We start from the raw sequence: 15,519 nt of genomic DNA, 5'->3' as shown, positions 1-15,519 counted from the left end.
TGATTCATCTGGCTTGCATTACTTTCCTTTACTGTAAATGCGGTTGAAAGATGAGCTCATTACTTTAGTAACTTTCTGACCATATCAAAACTGCATGGTGACTGCAAGGGGTTGGTAGCCTACTTCATTATTAGCCTACATTGGAGCTTCAAGTTCATCGTGTTCACATCACTAAGGAATTAACTTGGTCCACACACACCCACACCGCACGACAGCTTCTCTTCCCCCTCAGGAGGATGAAAAGATTAGGCATGGGCCCTCAGATCCTCAAAAAGCTACACCATTGAGAGTATGTTGACTGGCTGCATCACCGCTTGGTACAGCAACAGCAAGGCACCCGACCGCAAGGTGCTACAGAGGGTGGGGAGTACGGCCCTATACATCACTGGGGCCGAGCTCCCTGTCATCCAGGACCTCTATGCCAGCCGGTGTCAGACAAAGGCCCAAAATATTGTCAAATACTCCAGCCAGCCAAGCCATAGATTGTTCTCTCTGCTACCGTACGGCAAGCGCTACAAGTATTTGTATTTTATTCTAGATCCCCATTAGCTGCTGTCAAGGCAGCAACTACTCTTGCTGGGGTTCAATCACAACTACAGTTTTATCTCAATCTCTTCATTCAAAGACTCAATCATGGACACTCCTACTGACAGTTGTGGCTGCTTTGCGTGATGTATTGTTGTCTCTACCTTCTTGGCCTTTGTGCTGTTGTCTGTGCCCAATAATGTTTGTACCATATTTTGTGCTGCTACCATGTTGTGTTGCTACCTTGTTGTTGTCATGTTGTGTTGCTACCATGCTGTGTTGTCATGTGTTGCTGCCTTGCTATGTTGTTGTCTTAGGTCTCTCTTTATGTAGTGTTGTGTTGTGTCTCTTGTTGTAATGTGTGTTTTGTCCTATATTTATATATATACTGTATATATTTCTATCCCAGCCCCCGTTCCCGCAGGAGGACTTTTGCCTTTAGTAGGCCGTCAATGTAAATAAGAATTTTTCTTAACTGACTTCCCTAGTTAAATAAAGGTTTAATAAAATAAAATAAATTATTTAAAAAATGACAGAAATTAAAACAATAAATAACACAACACATTATTACACACTACTCTATACAAGCATATCTACAATACAAAATCAATAATACTGCAAAATAACAATACTAAAATGTAAGTGTGTGTAGAGTCCGTGTGTTAGCACGTGTTTAAAAATGATGTGTGTGTGCCAGTGTGTGTGTGTCTCTTTACAGTCTGTGTTGTTCCATAAGGTGTAGTTTTATCTGTTTTTTCATCTGATTTTATTGCTTGACTGTGTGACATGATGTGGAATAGAGTTCAATGTAGTCATGGATCTATGTAGCACTGTGCCTTTCCTGTAGTATGTTCTGGACTTGAGGACAGTGAAGAGACCTCTAGTCTATGAGACCAGGCTGAACACCCACATCAGTGGAGGCTACTGAGGGGAGGACGGCTCATAATAATGACTGGAACAAAGCAAATGGAATGGCATCAACCACATAGAAAGCATGTGTTTGATGTTGTTGATACCGTTCCACCAATTCCGCTCCAGCCATTACCACGTGCCCAACCTCCTGTGACACACATACACACCCCAACACACACTTTTTTGCACTAACTCTCCTTCACTGACTCCATGAACACACACTGGACTCAACCCACACACTCACACATACTTACATTGACACCATAACACACACACACACACACACACTGATGCCACACACACATGCACATATACACACACACACACAATTCCACACCACATACGCTGCTGCTACTGTCTATTATCTTTCCTGTTGCCTAGTCACTTTACCCTTACCTACAGTACATTTACATTGCTACCTCAATTACCTCACACCCCTGCACATCAACTCGGTACTGGTACTCCCTGTATATAATTGTTTACTCATTGTTATTCGTTATTTACTGTGTATTTATTCCTTGTGTCACTATTCCTAATAATTTAACATTTTTGTATCTTTAACTCTTCATTGTTGGAAAACGACGTGTAAGTAAGCATTTCACTGTTAGTCTTCAATCATGTCAGGGGTTGCCGGGTAGCCCAGTGGATAAGAGCATTCAGAGATGAATCAAAAGGTTGCTGGTTTGAATCCCTGAGCCAGCTAGGTGAAAAATCTGAGCAAGGCAATTAACCCGAATTGCTCCTGTTAGTCGCTCTGGAAACCAGTGTCTGTTAAATGACTAAAATGCTTGAGTGAGCTCTTCACTGCCTCTATTAGAGGGGGACTGCCCCCTCCTATTGAAGCCACTGAAGTTGAAGGCTGACCGCAGGCCTTGTTAGTGGAAATCTCCCACATTTTTGTGAATGAAAAAATGTCAATCTTCGTGGTCAATCTTCATCTTTTTTTGAAGACAATCATGGTAACAATAATTGCTTTTAATATGTATGTCCTTGAACTGATTATTTTAAAATTGCACACAAATGAAGGATAATTTAGTTGCTAATGGCAGCCTGCAGTACCCCGGTCGGCCTTCAACTTGAGTTACACGTTGAAGCAGACTGAGCGGCACAGCGGTCTAAGGCACTGCATCGCAGTGCTAGAGGTGTCACTACAGACCTGGGTTCGATCCCGGGCTGTATCACAACCGGCAGTGATTGGGAGTGCCATAGGGTGCCATAATGCCTGCGGTCAGCCTTCAACTTCAGTGGCTTCAATAGGAGGGGGCAGTCCCCCTCTAATAGAGGCAGTGAAGAGCTCACTCAAGCATTTTAGTCATTTAACAGACACTGGTTTCCAGAGTGACTTACAGGAGCAATTCAGGTTAATTGCCTTGCACAGTCCAGTGTGTATTTTCTACATTGTAGAATAATAGTGAAGACAACAAAACTATGAAATAACACATAGGGAACTTTGTAAGGAACAATATTTTCCAGTTTACAATATTTTCCAGTTTGGGTACGTAGTGTTCAACAAATCAAAATATATTTGAGATTCTTCAAAATAGCCACCCTTTGGCTTGATGACAGCTTTACACACTCTTGGCATTCCCTCAACCAGCTCTACCTGTAATGCTTTTCCGTCAGTCTTGAAGGAGTTCCCACATATGCTGAGCACTTGTTGGTTGCTTTTCCTTCACACAGCGGTCCAACTCATCCCAAACCATTTCAATTGGGTTCAGGTTGGGTGATTGTGGAGGCCAGGTCATCTGATGCAGCACTCCATCACTCTCCTTCTTGGTCGAATAGCCCTTACACAGCCTGGAGGTGTGTTGAGTCATTGTCCTGTTGAAAAACAAATGATAGTCCCACAATCGGCAAACCAGATGGGATGGCGTATCGCTGCAAAATGCTGTGGTAGCCATGATGGTTAAGTGTGCCTTGAATTCTAAATAAATCACAGACAGTGTCACCAGCAAAGCACAGCCACACCATCACACTTCATCCTCCATGCTACACGGTTAAGTGTACCTTTATCTTGGCCAGGCCGCAGTTGTAAATGAGAACTTGTTCTCAACTAGCCTACCTGGTTAAATAATCACCCAACCTGAACCCAATTGAAATGGTTTGGGATGAGTTGGATGCGGAAATCATCTGTTCACCTACTCTGCGTCTCATAGCGATTGGAACTTTAAAAGTTCTTGAAATGTTCTGCATTGACTGACCTTCATGTCTGGTTGAAATAATGCCAAGAATGTGCAAAGCTGTCATCAAGGCAAAGGGTGGATACTTTGAAGAATCTCAAATATATTTATAGAATATAGAATCTCAAATATATTTTGATTTGTTTAACACTTTTTTGGTTACTACATGATTCCATGTGATATTTCATAGTTATATATTATTCTACAATGTAGAAAATAATAAAAAAAAATAAGAAAAATCCTTGAATGAGTAGATGTGTCCATACTTTTGACTGGTACTGTATATATATGTACAAACAAAGATATGGGGGATTGGAAATGATGTAGACAATTACATTGATGGAAGCCACAATATGTCTGCAATATTAAAGCTGATCAACCACCTACAAAACAAAACAAAACAAAAAATATATATATATATATAAAAATAAACCTCCTTGTCCTCCCGTCACCATAATCTTTGGTTGTACTCACAGAGGCTCTATGCAGCAGCAACAACAGGCTCTCTGACGTCATTTCACCTCTCGGTTAACTGTTGGCGCGCCGACCGTAGAAAAAACAGAAATACTTGAAAGGATTGTCTTTGGCAAAATGTCATCCTAAGTTCTGATATTTTTTACTTTGAAATCTGCTGGGTCTCCAATATGATTCCACTCACTTTTTAACTGGGTAGTCTATTTGTTATTCCACTCACTTGTAGCTAGCTGTATAGTCCTTTTTTTGTTGGTCTTGACTCTTGACTAGGAGGCATGTTCAATAATTTCACAGCAGAATTACCTTTCGTAAGGCTTGCTCTCTAATGTTTCGGTTTGGTTTGCTAACTAGCTAGTGCCGTCATTCAAAATGGCACACAAAGTTTGTAATAACAGAAGCTAATTAGTTATGATTGGCAGCCCTAAGGATATATAAAGTTGAGGCAAAAATATTTATCTTTTGATGATGAAAATGTAATATTCAACTTCAAGCTTTACCTGACAAACATGAGTCTTCAGATTTTATTTTAAAGACAATCCCGGAACATGCATGAACCCCATAACCTTTCCCCAGGTGAAGCATCCCAGAATCTGATTGCGCCCTCTCCTGGCAAGGATACATTTTACAGTGCCACCTTCTACATTAGACAAGGACAGTTTTTCTATTTCTCTAGTTCAACAGCAGGTAGCCTGATCATGCAGACTCAGAGGTACATATCCTCAGGCTCTGTATCACCCAGGGTCTTTATCTTGTCATTACATCATTGGTTTTATAGAGGGTTTCATTTGTGGGTATTCATTCAGCACACACACATGTAAGCAACCAGGAGACCCATGAGGCAGCAAACAATTGGCCCAGCGTTGTTCGGGTTAGGGAAAGGATTGGCAGGCCGGGATGTCCTTGTCCCATCGCACTCTAGCAACTCCTGTGATGGGCTGGGTGAATGTATGCTGACTTCAGTCACCAGTTGTACGGTGTTTCCTCCGACACATTGGTGCGGCTGGCTTCCAGGTTAAGCGAGCAGTGTGTCAAGAAGCAGTGCGGCTGGTTTAACTTTTTTTGTGGCAGCAGGTCACAAATGTTGCTGATGGTATTGCACACTGCGGTATTTCGCCTTACAGATACGGGAGTTTGTCAACATTTTATTTGAATTTTTTGCGGGTTTGGGCAAATTCTATGGTCGTACATTTGGTAGGAGGTTAGAAATTGCATCTCGGTTTCCACCTCATTTTGTCTCTCTCTCTCTCTCTCTCTCTCTCTCTCTCTACAGAACTATGGGAGTTGAACAGGACGTGGGTGTTCCAGGGACCAGGTCCCTCCCTGCAAACCCAGACCATGATGTTGGACGAGGCCCATGAGAGGCTGTATGTAGGGGCTAAAAACACCCTGTACTCCCTCAGCCTGGAGAGAGTTAACCACCAACACAGAGAGGTAGGCCTGTCTGTCTGTCTGTCTGTCTGTCTGTCTGTCTGTCTGTCTGTCTGTCTGTCTGTCTGTCTGTGTCACGTTCCTGACCTGTTTTCCTTTGTTTTGTATTCATTTTAGTTGGTCAGGGCGTGAGTTGGGTGGGTTTGTCTATGTTTGTATTTCTATGTGGGGTTTTGTGTTCGGCCTGGTATGATTCTCAATTAGAGACAGGTGTGTATTGTTTGTCTCTAATTGAGAGTCATACAAAGGCAGCCAGGGTTTCACTGGTGTTTTGTGGGTGTTTGTTCCTGTGTCCTCACAGGACAGTTGAAGGTTAGTCACGTTTGTTGTTTTGTAGTTTGTAGTGTCTTGTTTGCTGTTTGTTCATTAAAAGATGGCTTATTTCCCTCAATCCGCATCTTGGTCCTATCCATGCTCCTCCTCGTTAAAGGGGGAGAACAACATTGACTGCCTTTACAGAAACACCCACCACAACAGGACCAAGCGGATTGAGGAGAGAGAACAAGAACTAAAGCAATGGAGAGAAGAGGAATGGAGTTGGGAGCAAATTTTCAATGGAGAAGGACCCTGGGCTAAGGTGGGAGAGAATCGCCGCTCTCGGGAGGAGAAGAAGGCAGCCACAGCCCAGGAGCGCAGGTATGAGGGTACGCGGCTAGCACGGAAGCCCGAGAGGCTCACCCAAAAATTTCTTGGGGGGGGGCTAAAGGGGAGTGTGGCGAAGCCGGGTTGGATACCTGAGCCAACTCCCCGGGCTTGCCGTGGAGTAAGAGGGCGTCGTACTGGTCAGACACCGTGTTATGCGGTAAAGCGCACGGTGTCCCCAGTACGCGTGCTTAGCCCAGTGCGGGCTATTCCACCTTGCCGCACTGGGAGGGCTAGGTTGGGCATCGAGCCGGATGCCATGAAGCCGGCCCAACGTATCTGGCCTCCAGTACGTCTCCTCGGGCCGGCGTACATGGCACCAGCCTTACAGGTGGTGTCCCCGGTTCGCCTGCATAGCCCAGTGCGGGCTATTCCACCTCGCCGCACTGGCAGGGCTACGGGGACCATTCAACCTGGTAAGGTTGGAGAGGCTCGGTGCTCAAGAGCACGTGTTCTCCTTCACGGTCCGGTATATCCGGCGCCACCTTCCCACCCCAGCTCAGTACCACCAGTGCCTACACCACGCACCAGGCTTCCAGTGCATCTCCAGAGCCCTGTTCCTCTTCCACGTACTCTCCCTATGGTGCGTGTCTCCAGCCCGGTGCCTCCAGTTCCGGCACCACGCACCAAGCCTCCTGTGCGTCTCCAGAGCCCTGGACGCACTGTTCCTTCTCCCCGCACTCGCCCTGAGGTGCGTGCCCTCAGCCCGGTACCTCCAGTTCCGGTACCACGCACCAGGCCTAGAGTGCGCCACGAGAGTCCAGTGTGCCCTGTTCCTGTTCCCCGCACTCGCCCTGAGGTGCGTGCCCTCAGCCCGGTACCTCCAGTTCCGGTACCACGCACCAGGCCTATAGTGCGTCTCAGCCGGCCAGAGTCTGCCGTCTGCCCAGCGGTGCCTGAACGGCCCGTCTGCCCAGCTCCGTCTGAGCCATCTGTCTGCCCAGCGCCGTCTGAGCCATCTGTCTGCCCAGCGCCGTCTGAGCCATCTGTCTGCCCAGCGCCGTCTGAGCCATCTGTCTGCCCAGCGCCGTCTGAGCCATCTGTCTGCCCAGCGCCGTCTGAGCCATCTGTCTGCCCAGCGCCATCTGAGTCAGCCGTCTGCCACGAGCCATTAGAGCCGCCCGTCTGTCCCGAGCCAGTAGAGCCGTCCGTCAGTCAGGAGCCGCTAGAGCCGTCCGTCAGTCAGGAGCCGCTAGAGCCGTCCGTCAGTCAGGAGCTGCCAGAGACGCCCGCCAGTCAGGAGCTGCCAGAGACGCCCGCCAGTCAGGAGCTGCCAGAGACGCCCGCCAGTCAGGAGCTGCCAGAGACGCCCGCCAGTCAGGAGCTGCCAGAGACGCCCGCCAGTCAGGAGCTGCCAGAGACGCCCGCCAGTCAGGAGCTGCCCGCCAGTCAGGAGCTGCCCGCCAGTCAGGAGCTGCCCTACAGTCCGGAGCTGCCCTACAGTCCGGAGCTGCCCTACAGTCCGGAGCTGCCCTACAGTCCGGAGCTGCCCTACAGTCCGGAGCTGCCCTACAGTCCGGAGCTGCCCTACAGTCCGGAGCTGCCACTCAGCCCGGACCTGCCGGAGTCCCTCAGCCCGGACCTGCCGGAGTCCCTCAGCCCGGACCTGCCGGAGTCCCTCAGCCCGGACCTGCCGGAGTCCCTCAGCCCGGACCTGCCGGAGTCCCTCAGCCCGGACCTGCCGGAGTCCCTCAGCCCGGACCTGCCGGAGTCCCTCAGCCCGGACCTGCCGGAGTCCCTCAGCCCGGACCTGCCGGAGTCCCTCAGCCAGGACCTGCCGGAGTCCCTCAGCCAGGACCTGCCGCCCCTTATCCCGGTGCTGCCCCTTGTCCCGGTGCTGCCCCTTGTCCCGGTGCTGCCCCTTGTCCCGGTGCTGCCCCTTGTCCCGGTGCTGCCCCTTGTCCCGGTGCTGCCCCTTATCCCGGTGCTGCCCCTTATCCCGGTGCTGCCCCTTCATTTAGGTGGGGTTAGTGGGAGGGTGGTCATTGGGAGGGGGATAAAGAAGCGGGGATTGATTATGGTGGGGTGGGGACCTCGTCCACCGCCAGAGCCGCCACCGTGGACAGACGCCCACCCAGACCCTCCCCTAGACTTTGTGCTGGTGCGCCCGGAGTTCGCACCTTAAGGGGGGGGTTCTGTCACGTTCCTGACCTGTTTTCCTTTGTTTTGTATTCATTTTAGTTGGTCAGGGCGTGAGTTGGGTGGGTTTGTCTATGTTTGTATTTCTATGTGGGGTTTTGTGTTCGGCCTGGTATGATTCTCAATTAGAGACAGGTGTGTATTGTTTGTCTCTAATTGAGAGTCATACAAAGGCAGCCAGGGTTTCACTGGTGTTTTGTGGGTGTTTGTTCCTGTGTCCTCACAGGACAGTTGAAGGTTAGTCACGTTTGTTGTTTTGTAGTTTGTAGTGTCTTGTTTGCTGTTTGTTCATTAAAAGATGGCTTATTTCCCTCAATCCGCATCTTGGTCCTATCCATGCTCCTCCTCGTTAAAGGGGGAGAACAACATTGACTGCCTTTACAGTCTGTCTGTGTGTGGAGGTGATTTGAACTCTTGCACCTCCAGGTCAGTAGGTTACCCAAACAGAGTGTATATATTTGTGTGTCTTTATTATGTTACTAAAGTTAGGACACAAAGTCCTTCCATAAAGAGCACAGCTGGACACAGAGAGGAGAGAGATACTGCCATATGCCCAGTCTCAAGTCCCAACAACATCTCATAGGCTACGTGAAATTGTCTCCATAATGTATTACTAATATTTCTTCAGCACTATACACACGTGTAATAATAATTATTGGCCAATAGAATCGGTGGGACTGGCTGTCAGATCTGACTGTTTCCCTGAGGTGGATGAAGTAGTAAATAATTGTGTTATAATGAGGTGTTATGAACTTTAGTTCTGTTTAATTACGTTACACGATGACATACAGAGGAGGATAAGTTACAACTGACTATGGAACATATCTGTAATGTAGATTTATACGTGTAAAATAATGTGATTATTATTGTCCATTTCCTACTGAGTTATATGAGGTCTTATGTTTATTATTATGTTTTAATCTGTTCTCTTGAAATTACATAGTATCACTGATAATATATTTAATAATATATTTTATGATGATAGAGAGTGATTTGGTGCTGATGTTTTCCATACAAACATGTTGCTGTGTCCTAACTTGACCCTTTAGAATTACAAAGATTCACTATGTTTACTAAACTCTTAGAATTAGTGGTGGCTCCAGGAACCCTGGAGATCCTCAATGAACCCCTTGAGTTCTTCAAGGAACCATTGCTAGTAAATGGTTCATTTTTGCACCTTTGGTTAGTTGAGAGGATCTTGGAGGAACCTATTTCGTATTTGGTATTTTATTAGGATCCCCAATAGCTGTTGCAAAATCAGCAGTTACTCTACCTAGGGTCCACACAAAACATGAAACATGATACAGAACATCAATAAACAAGAACAGCTCAAGGATAGAACTACATTTTATTTTTAAGGCAAACGTAGCCTACATATCAATGCATACACACAAACTATCTAGGTCAAAGGGGGGAGAGGCGTTGTGCCTTGATGTGTTGCTTTGTCTGTTTTTTGAAACCAGGTTTGCTGTTTATGTGAGCAATATGAGATGGAAGTTCTTTGCAATAAGGGCTCTATATAATACTGTATGCTTCCTTAAATTTGTTTTGGATTTGGGGACTGTGAAAAGACCCCTGGCGGCATGTCTGGTGGGTTAGGCGTGTGTGTCAGAGCTGTGTGTAAGTTGACTACAAACAATTTGGGATTTCCAACACACGAATGTTTCTTATAAAAAGAAGAAGTTATGCAGTCAGTCTCTCCTCAACTCTTAGCCAAGAGTGACTGGCATGCATAGTACACTGCTCAAAAAAATAAAGGGAACACATTTGTGGCCTGCTGGAGGTCATTTTGCAGGGCTCTGGCAGTGCACCTCCTTGCACTAAGGCGAAGGTATCGGTCCTGCTGCTGGGTTGTTGCCCTCCTACGGCCTCCTCCACGTCTCCTGATGTACTGGCCTGTCTCCTGGTAGTGCCTGCATGCTCTGGACACTACGCTGACAGACACAGCAAACCTTTTTGCCACAGTTCGCATTGATGTGCCATCCTGGATGAACTGCACTACCTGAGCCACTTGTGTGGGTTGTAGACTCCATCTCATGCTACCACTAGAGTGAGAGCACCGCCAGCATTCAAAAGTGACCAAAACATCAGCCAGGAAGCATAGGAACTGAGAAGTGGTCTGTCGTCACCACCTGCAGAATCACTCCTGTTTTGGGGGGTGTCTTGCTAATTGCCTATAATTTCCACCTTTTGTCTATTCCATTTGCACAACAGCATGTGAAATTTATTGTCAATCAGTGTTGCTTCCTAAGTGGACAGTTTGATTTCACAGAAGTGTGATTGACTTGGAGTTACATTGTGTTGTTTAAGTGTTCCCCTTATTTTTTTGAGCAGTGTATTTATATCAGCCCTCTGATTACAATGAAGAGAAAAACGTGTCGCTCTTTTCTGGGCCAGCTGCAGTTTAACTAGGTCTTTCCTTGCAGCACTGGACCACACGACTGGACAATAATCAAGATTAGACAAAACTAGAGCCTGGAGATCTTGCTTTTTGGAGTGTGGTGTCAAAAAGCAGAGCATCTCTTTATTACGAACAGACCTCTCCCCATCTTTACAACCATTGAATCTATTTTGACCATGACAGTTTAAATGCTAAGGTAACGCCAAGTAATTTAGTCTTCTCAACTTGTTCAACAGCCACACCATTCATTACCAGATTCAGCTGAGGTCTAGAACTTAATAAGGAATGATTTGTACCAAATACAATGCTCTTATAATTATAGATGTTCAGGTCCAGTTTATTACCGGCCACCCATTCCAAAACAGACTGCAACTCTTTGTTAAGGGTTTCAGTGACTTCATTAGTTGTGGTTGCTGATGCGTATATGGTTGAATCGTCACCATACATGGACAGACATGCTTTGTTTAATGCCAGTGGCAGGTCATTGGTAAAAATAGAAAAGAGTAGAGGGCCTAGAGAGCTGCCGTGAGGTACACCACACTTTACATGTTTGACAATAGAGAAGCTTCCACTAAAGAAAACCATTTGAGTTCTATTAGATACCGTATATAGCTCTGAATCCAGAATATGGCAGAGGTTGAAAAGCCATAGCACATACGTCTTTTTCAACAACATGTTATGGTCAATAATTCCTAAGGTTGCACTGAAATCTAACTGTACCGCTTCCACATTCTTCTTATTATCAATTTCTTTCAACCAATCATCAGTCATTTGAGTCAGTGAGGTACATGTTGAGTGCCCTTCTCTATGAGCATGCTGAAAGTCTGTTGTTAATTTGTTTACAGAAAAATAGCATTGTATTTGGTCAAACACAATTTTTTCCAACAGTTTGCTAAGAGCTGGCAGCAAGCTTATAGGTCTGCTGTTAGAACCAGTAAAGGCTGCTTTACCGCTCTTGGGTAGCATAATTATTTTGGCTTCTCTCCAGGCCTGAGGACAAAGACTTTCCTCTAGGCTCAGATTAAAAATATGACAGATAGGAGTGGCTATAGAGTCAGCTACCATACTCAGTCGCTTTCCATCTAAGTTGTCAATGCCGGAGGTTTGTCATTATTGATCGATAACAATCATCTTTCCACCTCTCCCACATTAACTTTACAAAATTCAAACGTACAATGCTTTTCTTTCATTATTATTTTTTATGCATGACAACAATTGCTCACTGTTCGTTGTTGGCATTTCCTGCCTATGTTTGCCCACTTTGCCAATGAAGTAATCATTAAAAAATGTGGCAATATCATATGGTTTTGTGATGAATAAGTCATCTGATTCGATGAAAGATGGAGTTGAATTTGTCTTTCTACCCATAATTTAATTTAATTAAAGTACTCCAAAGTTTTTTCCATTATTCTTTATATCATTGATCTTGGCCTCATAATACATTTTCTTCTTCTTTTTGTTGAGTTTACTTACATAATTTCTCAATTTGCAGTAAGTCAGACAGTCTGATGTACAGCCAATCTTATAAGCCACTCCCTTTTCCCCATTTCATTCAACCATGCAGTTTTTCAATTCCTCATCAATCCATGGAGCCTTAACAGTTCTAACAGTCAGTTTCCTAAACTTCTTATGGCTGCAGGGGCAGTATTGAGTAGCTTGGATGAAAGGTGCACAGAGGTTCCCAGAGTAAACGGCCTGCTCCTCAGTCATAGTTGCTAATATTTGCATAGTATTAGTAGTATTGGATAGAAAACACTCTGAAGTTTCTAAAAACTGTTTGAATTATGTCTGTGAGTATAACAGAACTCATATGGCAGGCAAAAACCTGAGAGGTTTCACTTCCTGTTTGGATTTTTCTGGGGGTGGCAGATTTTCAACCAAGCTCTCATTGAAATTACAGCGAGATATGGATGATTTTTCACTTCCTATGGCTTCCACTAGATGTGGAAGAACTTTGTCTGATGACTCTAATGTGAAGGGGGGCCGAAGGAGACAGGAATTAGTCACCACTGCCACGAGCTGACCATGCTTTGACCACGCGCGTTCACGTGATAGGCAGCTCCGTTCCATCGCTCAACTGAAGTCAATCTAATTCCCCCGGTTGGAACGTTATTCAAGATGTATGTTAACAACATTCTAAAGATTGATTCAGTACATCGTTTGACATGTTTCTACTGACTGTTACGGAACTTTTGGACATTTCGTCACGTTATAGTGGACGCGCTTTGTGACTTTGGAAATGTTTACCAAACGCGCTAACCAAAGTAGCTAATTGGATATAAATAACGGACATTATCGAACAAATCAAGCATTTATTGTGGACCTGGGATTCCTAGGACTGCATTCTGATGAAGTTCATCAAAGGTAAGGAAACATTTATCATGTATTTTCTGGTTTCTGTTGACTCCAAAATGGCGGCTAATTTTATTATATTTCTGAGCGCCGTCTCAGATTATTGCATAGGTTGCTTTTTCCGTAAAGTGTTTTTGAAATCTGACACAGCGGTTGCATTAAGGAGAGGTATATCTATAATTCCATGTGTATAACTTGTATTATCATCTACATTTATGATGAGTATTTCTGTTGAAACGATGTGGCTATGCAAAATCACTTGATGTTTTTGGAACTAGTGAAAGTAACGCGCCAATGTAAACTCAGAGTTTTTTTATATAAATATGAACTTTATCAAACAAAACATGCATGTATTGTGTAACATGAAGTCCTATGAGTGTCATCTGATGAAGATAATCAAAGGTTAGTGATTCATTTTATCTCTATTTCTGCTTTTTGTGACTGCTAAATTTCGCTGGAAAAATGGCTGTGCTTATTGTGGTTTGGTGGTGACCTAACATAATCGTTTGTAATGCTTCCGCTGAAAAGCATATTTAAAATCGGACACTTTGGTGGGATTAACAACAAGATTACCTTTAAAATTATATAAGACACATGTATGTTTGAGGAATTTTAATTATGAGATTTCTGTTGTTTGAATTTGGCGCCCTGCACTTTCACTGGCTGTTGTCATATCGATCCCGGTAGCAGTCAATATTTAGGTCCCCAAGAACGTAGACCTCTCTGTTTACATCACATACATCATCAAGCATTTCACACATATTAGTTACATACCTAAAATAACTTCAATCTCAACTCTGAACCTCGAAGCCAGTTCCACTGCTTTTTTTCATTGTTCCCCTTTAATCAGGGACTGATTTAGATCTGTGACACCAGGTGTGTGCATTTAATTATCAGATATTAAATGAAACCAACAGGCTCCGGACACCATAGAGTAAGAGTGAAATACCCCTGCTATAATGTATTAATTAAAGGAAAATTACACCCCAAAACTATCTTTTGATACTTGTTTCATTAGTCCATTGTTGACATAGTCCCAAAATGTTTTGCTTGTCAGCAATCAAGTTTTCAAGATATGTAGTGTTCAAAATACAGATATCGTACCATGATGATGCAAAACACAGCATCATATGATGAAATTTGCATCATACATGGATGATTTCTGTAATTTGAAAGTTACATATCTTGAAAGCTTGATAGCTGACAACAAAATATTTGGGAATATGTCTATCTTTTCAGACCCAGGAAAGGTCTGAAAATAGCCCACATTAAAACAGTACCAGTCAAAAGTTTGGACAGACCTACTCATTTAAGGGTTTTTCTTTATTTTGCAGCAGGTCTGATTCACACAGTCTCCTCTGAACAGTTGATGTTGAGATGTGTCTGTTACTTGAACTCTGTGAAGCATTTATTTGGGCTGCAATTTCTGAGAATGGTAACTCTAATAAACTTATCCTCGGCGGCAGAGGTACCTCTGGGTTTTCCTTTCCTGTGGCTGTTCTCACGAGAGCCAATTTCATCATAGCGCTTGATGGTTTTTGTGACTGCACTTGAAGAAACATTCTAAATTCTTGACATTTTCCACATTGAATGACCTTCATGTCTTAAAGTAAGGATGGACTGTCGTTTCTCTATACTTATTTGAGCTGTTCTTGTCATAATATGGACTTGGTCTTTAAACTTCTGTATACCACCCCTACCTTGTCACAACACAACTGATTGACTGAAATGCATTAAAAAGGAAAGAAATTCCACAAATGAACTTTTAACAAGGCACACCTGTTAATTGAAATGCATTCCAGGTGACTACCTCATGAAGATGGTTGAGAGAATGCCAAGAGTGTGCAAAGCTGTCATAAAAAGCAAAGGGCGGCTACTTTGAAGAATCTAAAATCTAAAATCTATTTTGATTTGTTTAACACTTTTTGGGTTGTTTTTCATAGTTTAGATGTCTTCACTATTATTCTACAATGTAGAAAATAGTAAAAGTAAAGAAAAACCCTTGAATGAGTAGGTATGTCCAAACTTTTGACTGGTACTGTACATGTGACCGTTTCAGGAAACTAGGCGTATGTCGCGGGTCACTACTTCACAGGAGAGCCGTTTGAACGTAATTTTTTTTTTTTATCAAAATGCGTTTTTTGGCAGAAATGCCTTCTGGAACATGTGAACTATCACGTGCCTTAATAATAAACTTGCATACCATTTGTAAATACGAATTCAATTAAATTACAAGCCTAGTTGGTTTCGCCAAAGAAAGTAATGCAACCTTCCCGCTAGCCCTGATTGGCTGAGATAATGAGTGGGCTTGACATGCCGAGAGATGATAGCATATAGCACGCTTCTGTCTATTTGAGCTGGTCAGTACAGTGGTTGCCAACTAAACGTTTTGAGATTATGCTGCAGGATTTAGAGGTAATTTGTTGTTTAGTACAGTACCCTGCGTCACTGCTTCATTGCTCCAGA

The 15,519-nt window shown here is 44.2% G+C and overlaps 1 protein-coding gene across 4 annotated transcripts in view; it reads left to right on the top strand.

Moving 5' to 3' along the window:
- The window catches only part of LOC129867004 (semaphorin-3E-like), a 61,334-nt gene that overhangs the window by 28,256 nt on the left and 17,559 nt on the right, over positions 1-15,519 (top strand). For all 4 annotated transcript variants that reach the window (XM_055940088.1, XM_055940087.1, XM_055940090.1 and 1 more), the window contains exon 2: positions 5,362-5,522. In XM_055940088.1, coding sequence (XP_055796063.1) covers positions 5,362-5,522 — 161 coding nt within the window. The remainder of the gene's footprint in view (positions 1-5,361; positions 5,523-15,519) is intronic.

The sequence above is a fragment of the Salvelinus fontinalis genome, chromosome 12, assembly GCF_029448725.1.
Source record: "Salvelinus fontinalis isolate EN_2023a chromosome 12, ASM2944872v1, whole genome shotgun sequence".
In the NCBI taxonomy this organism is placed as follows: domain Eukaryota; kingdom Metazoa; phylum Chordata; class Actinopteri; order Salmoniformes; family Salmonidae; genus Salvelinus; species Salvelinus fontinalis.
Note: the sequence above shows the minus strand (reverse complement) of the source record. Positions and strands in the feature narration are given on the sequence as shown.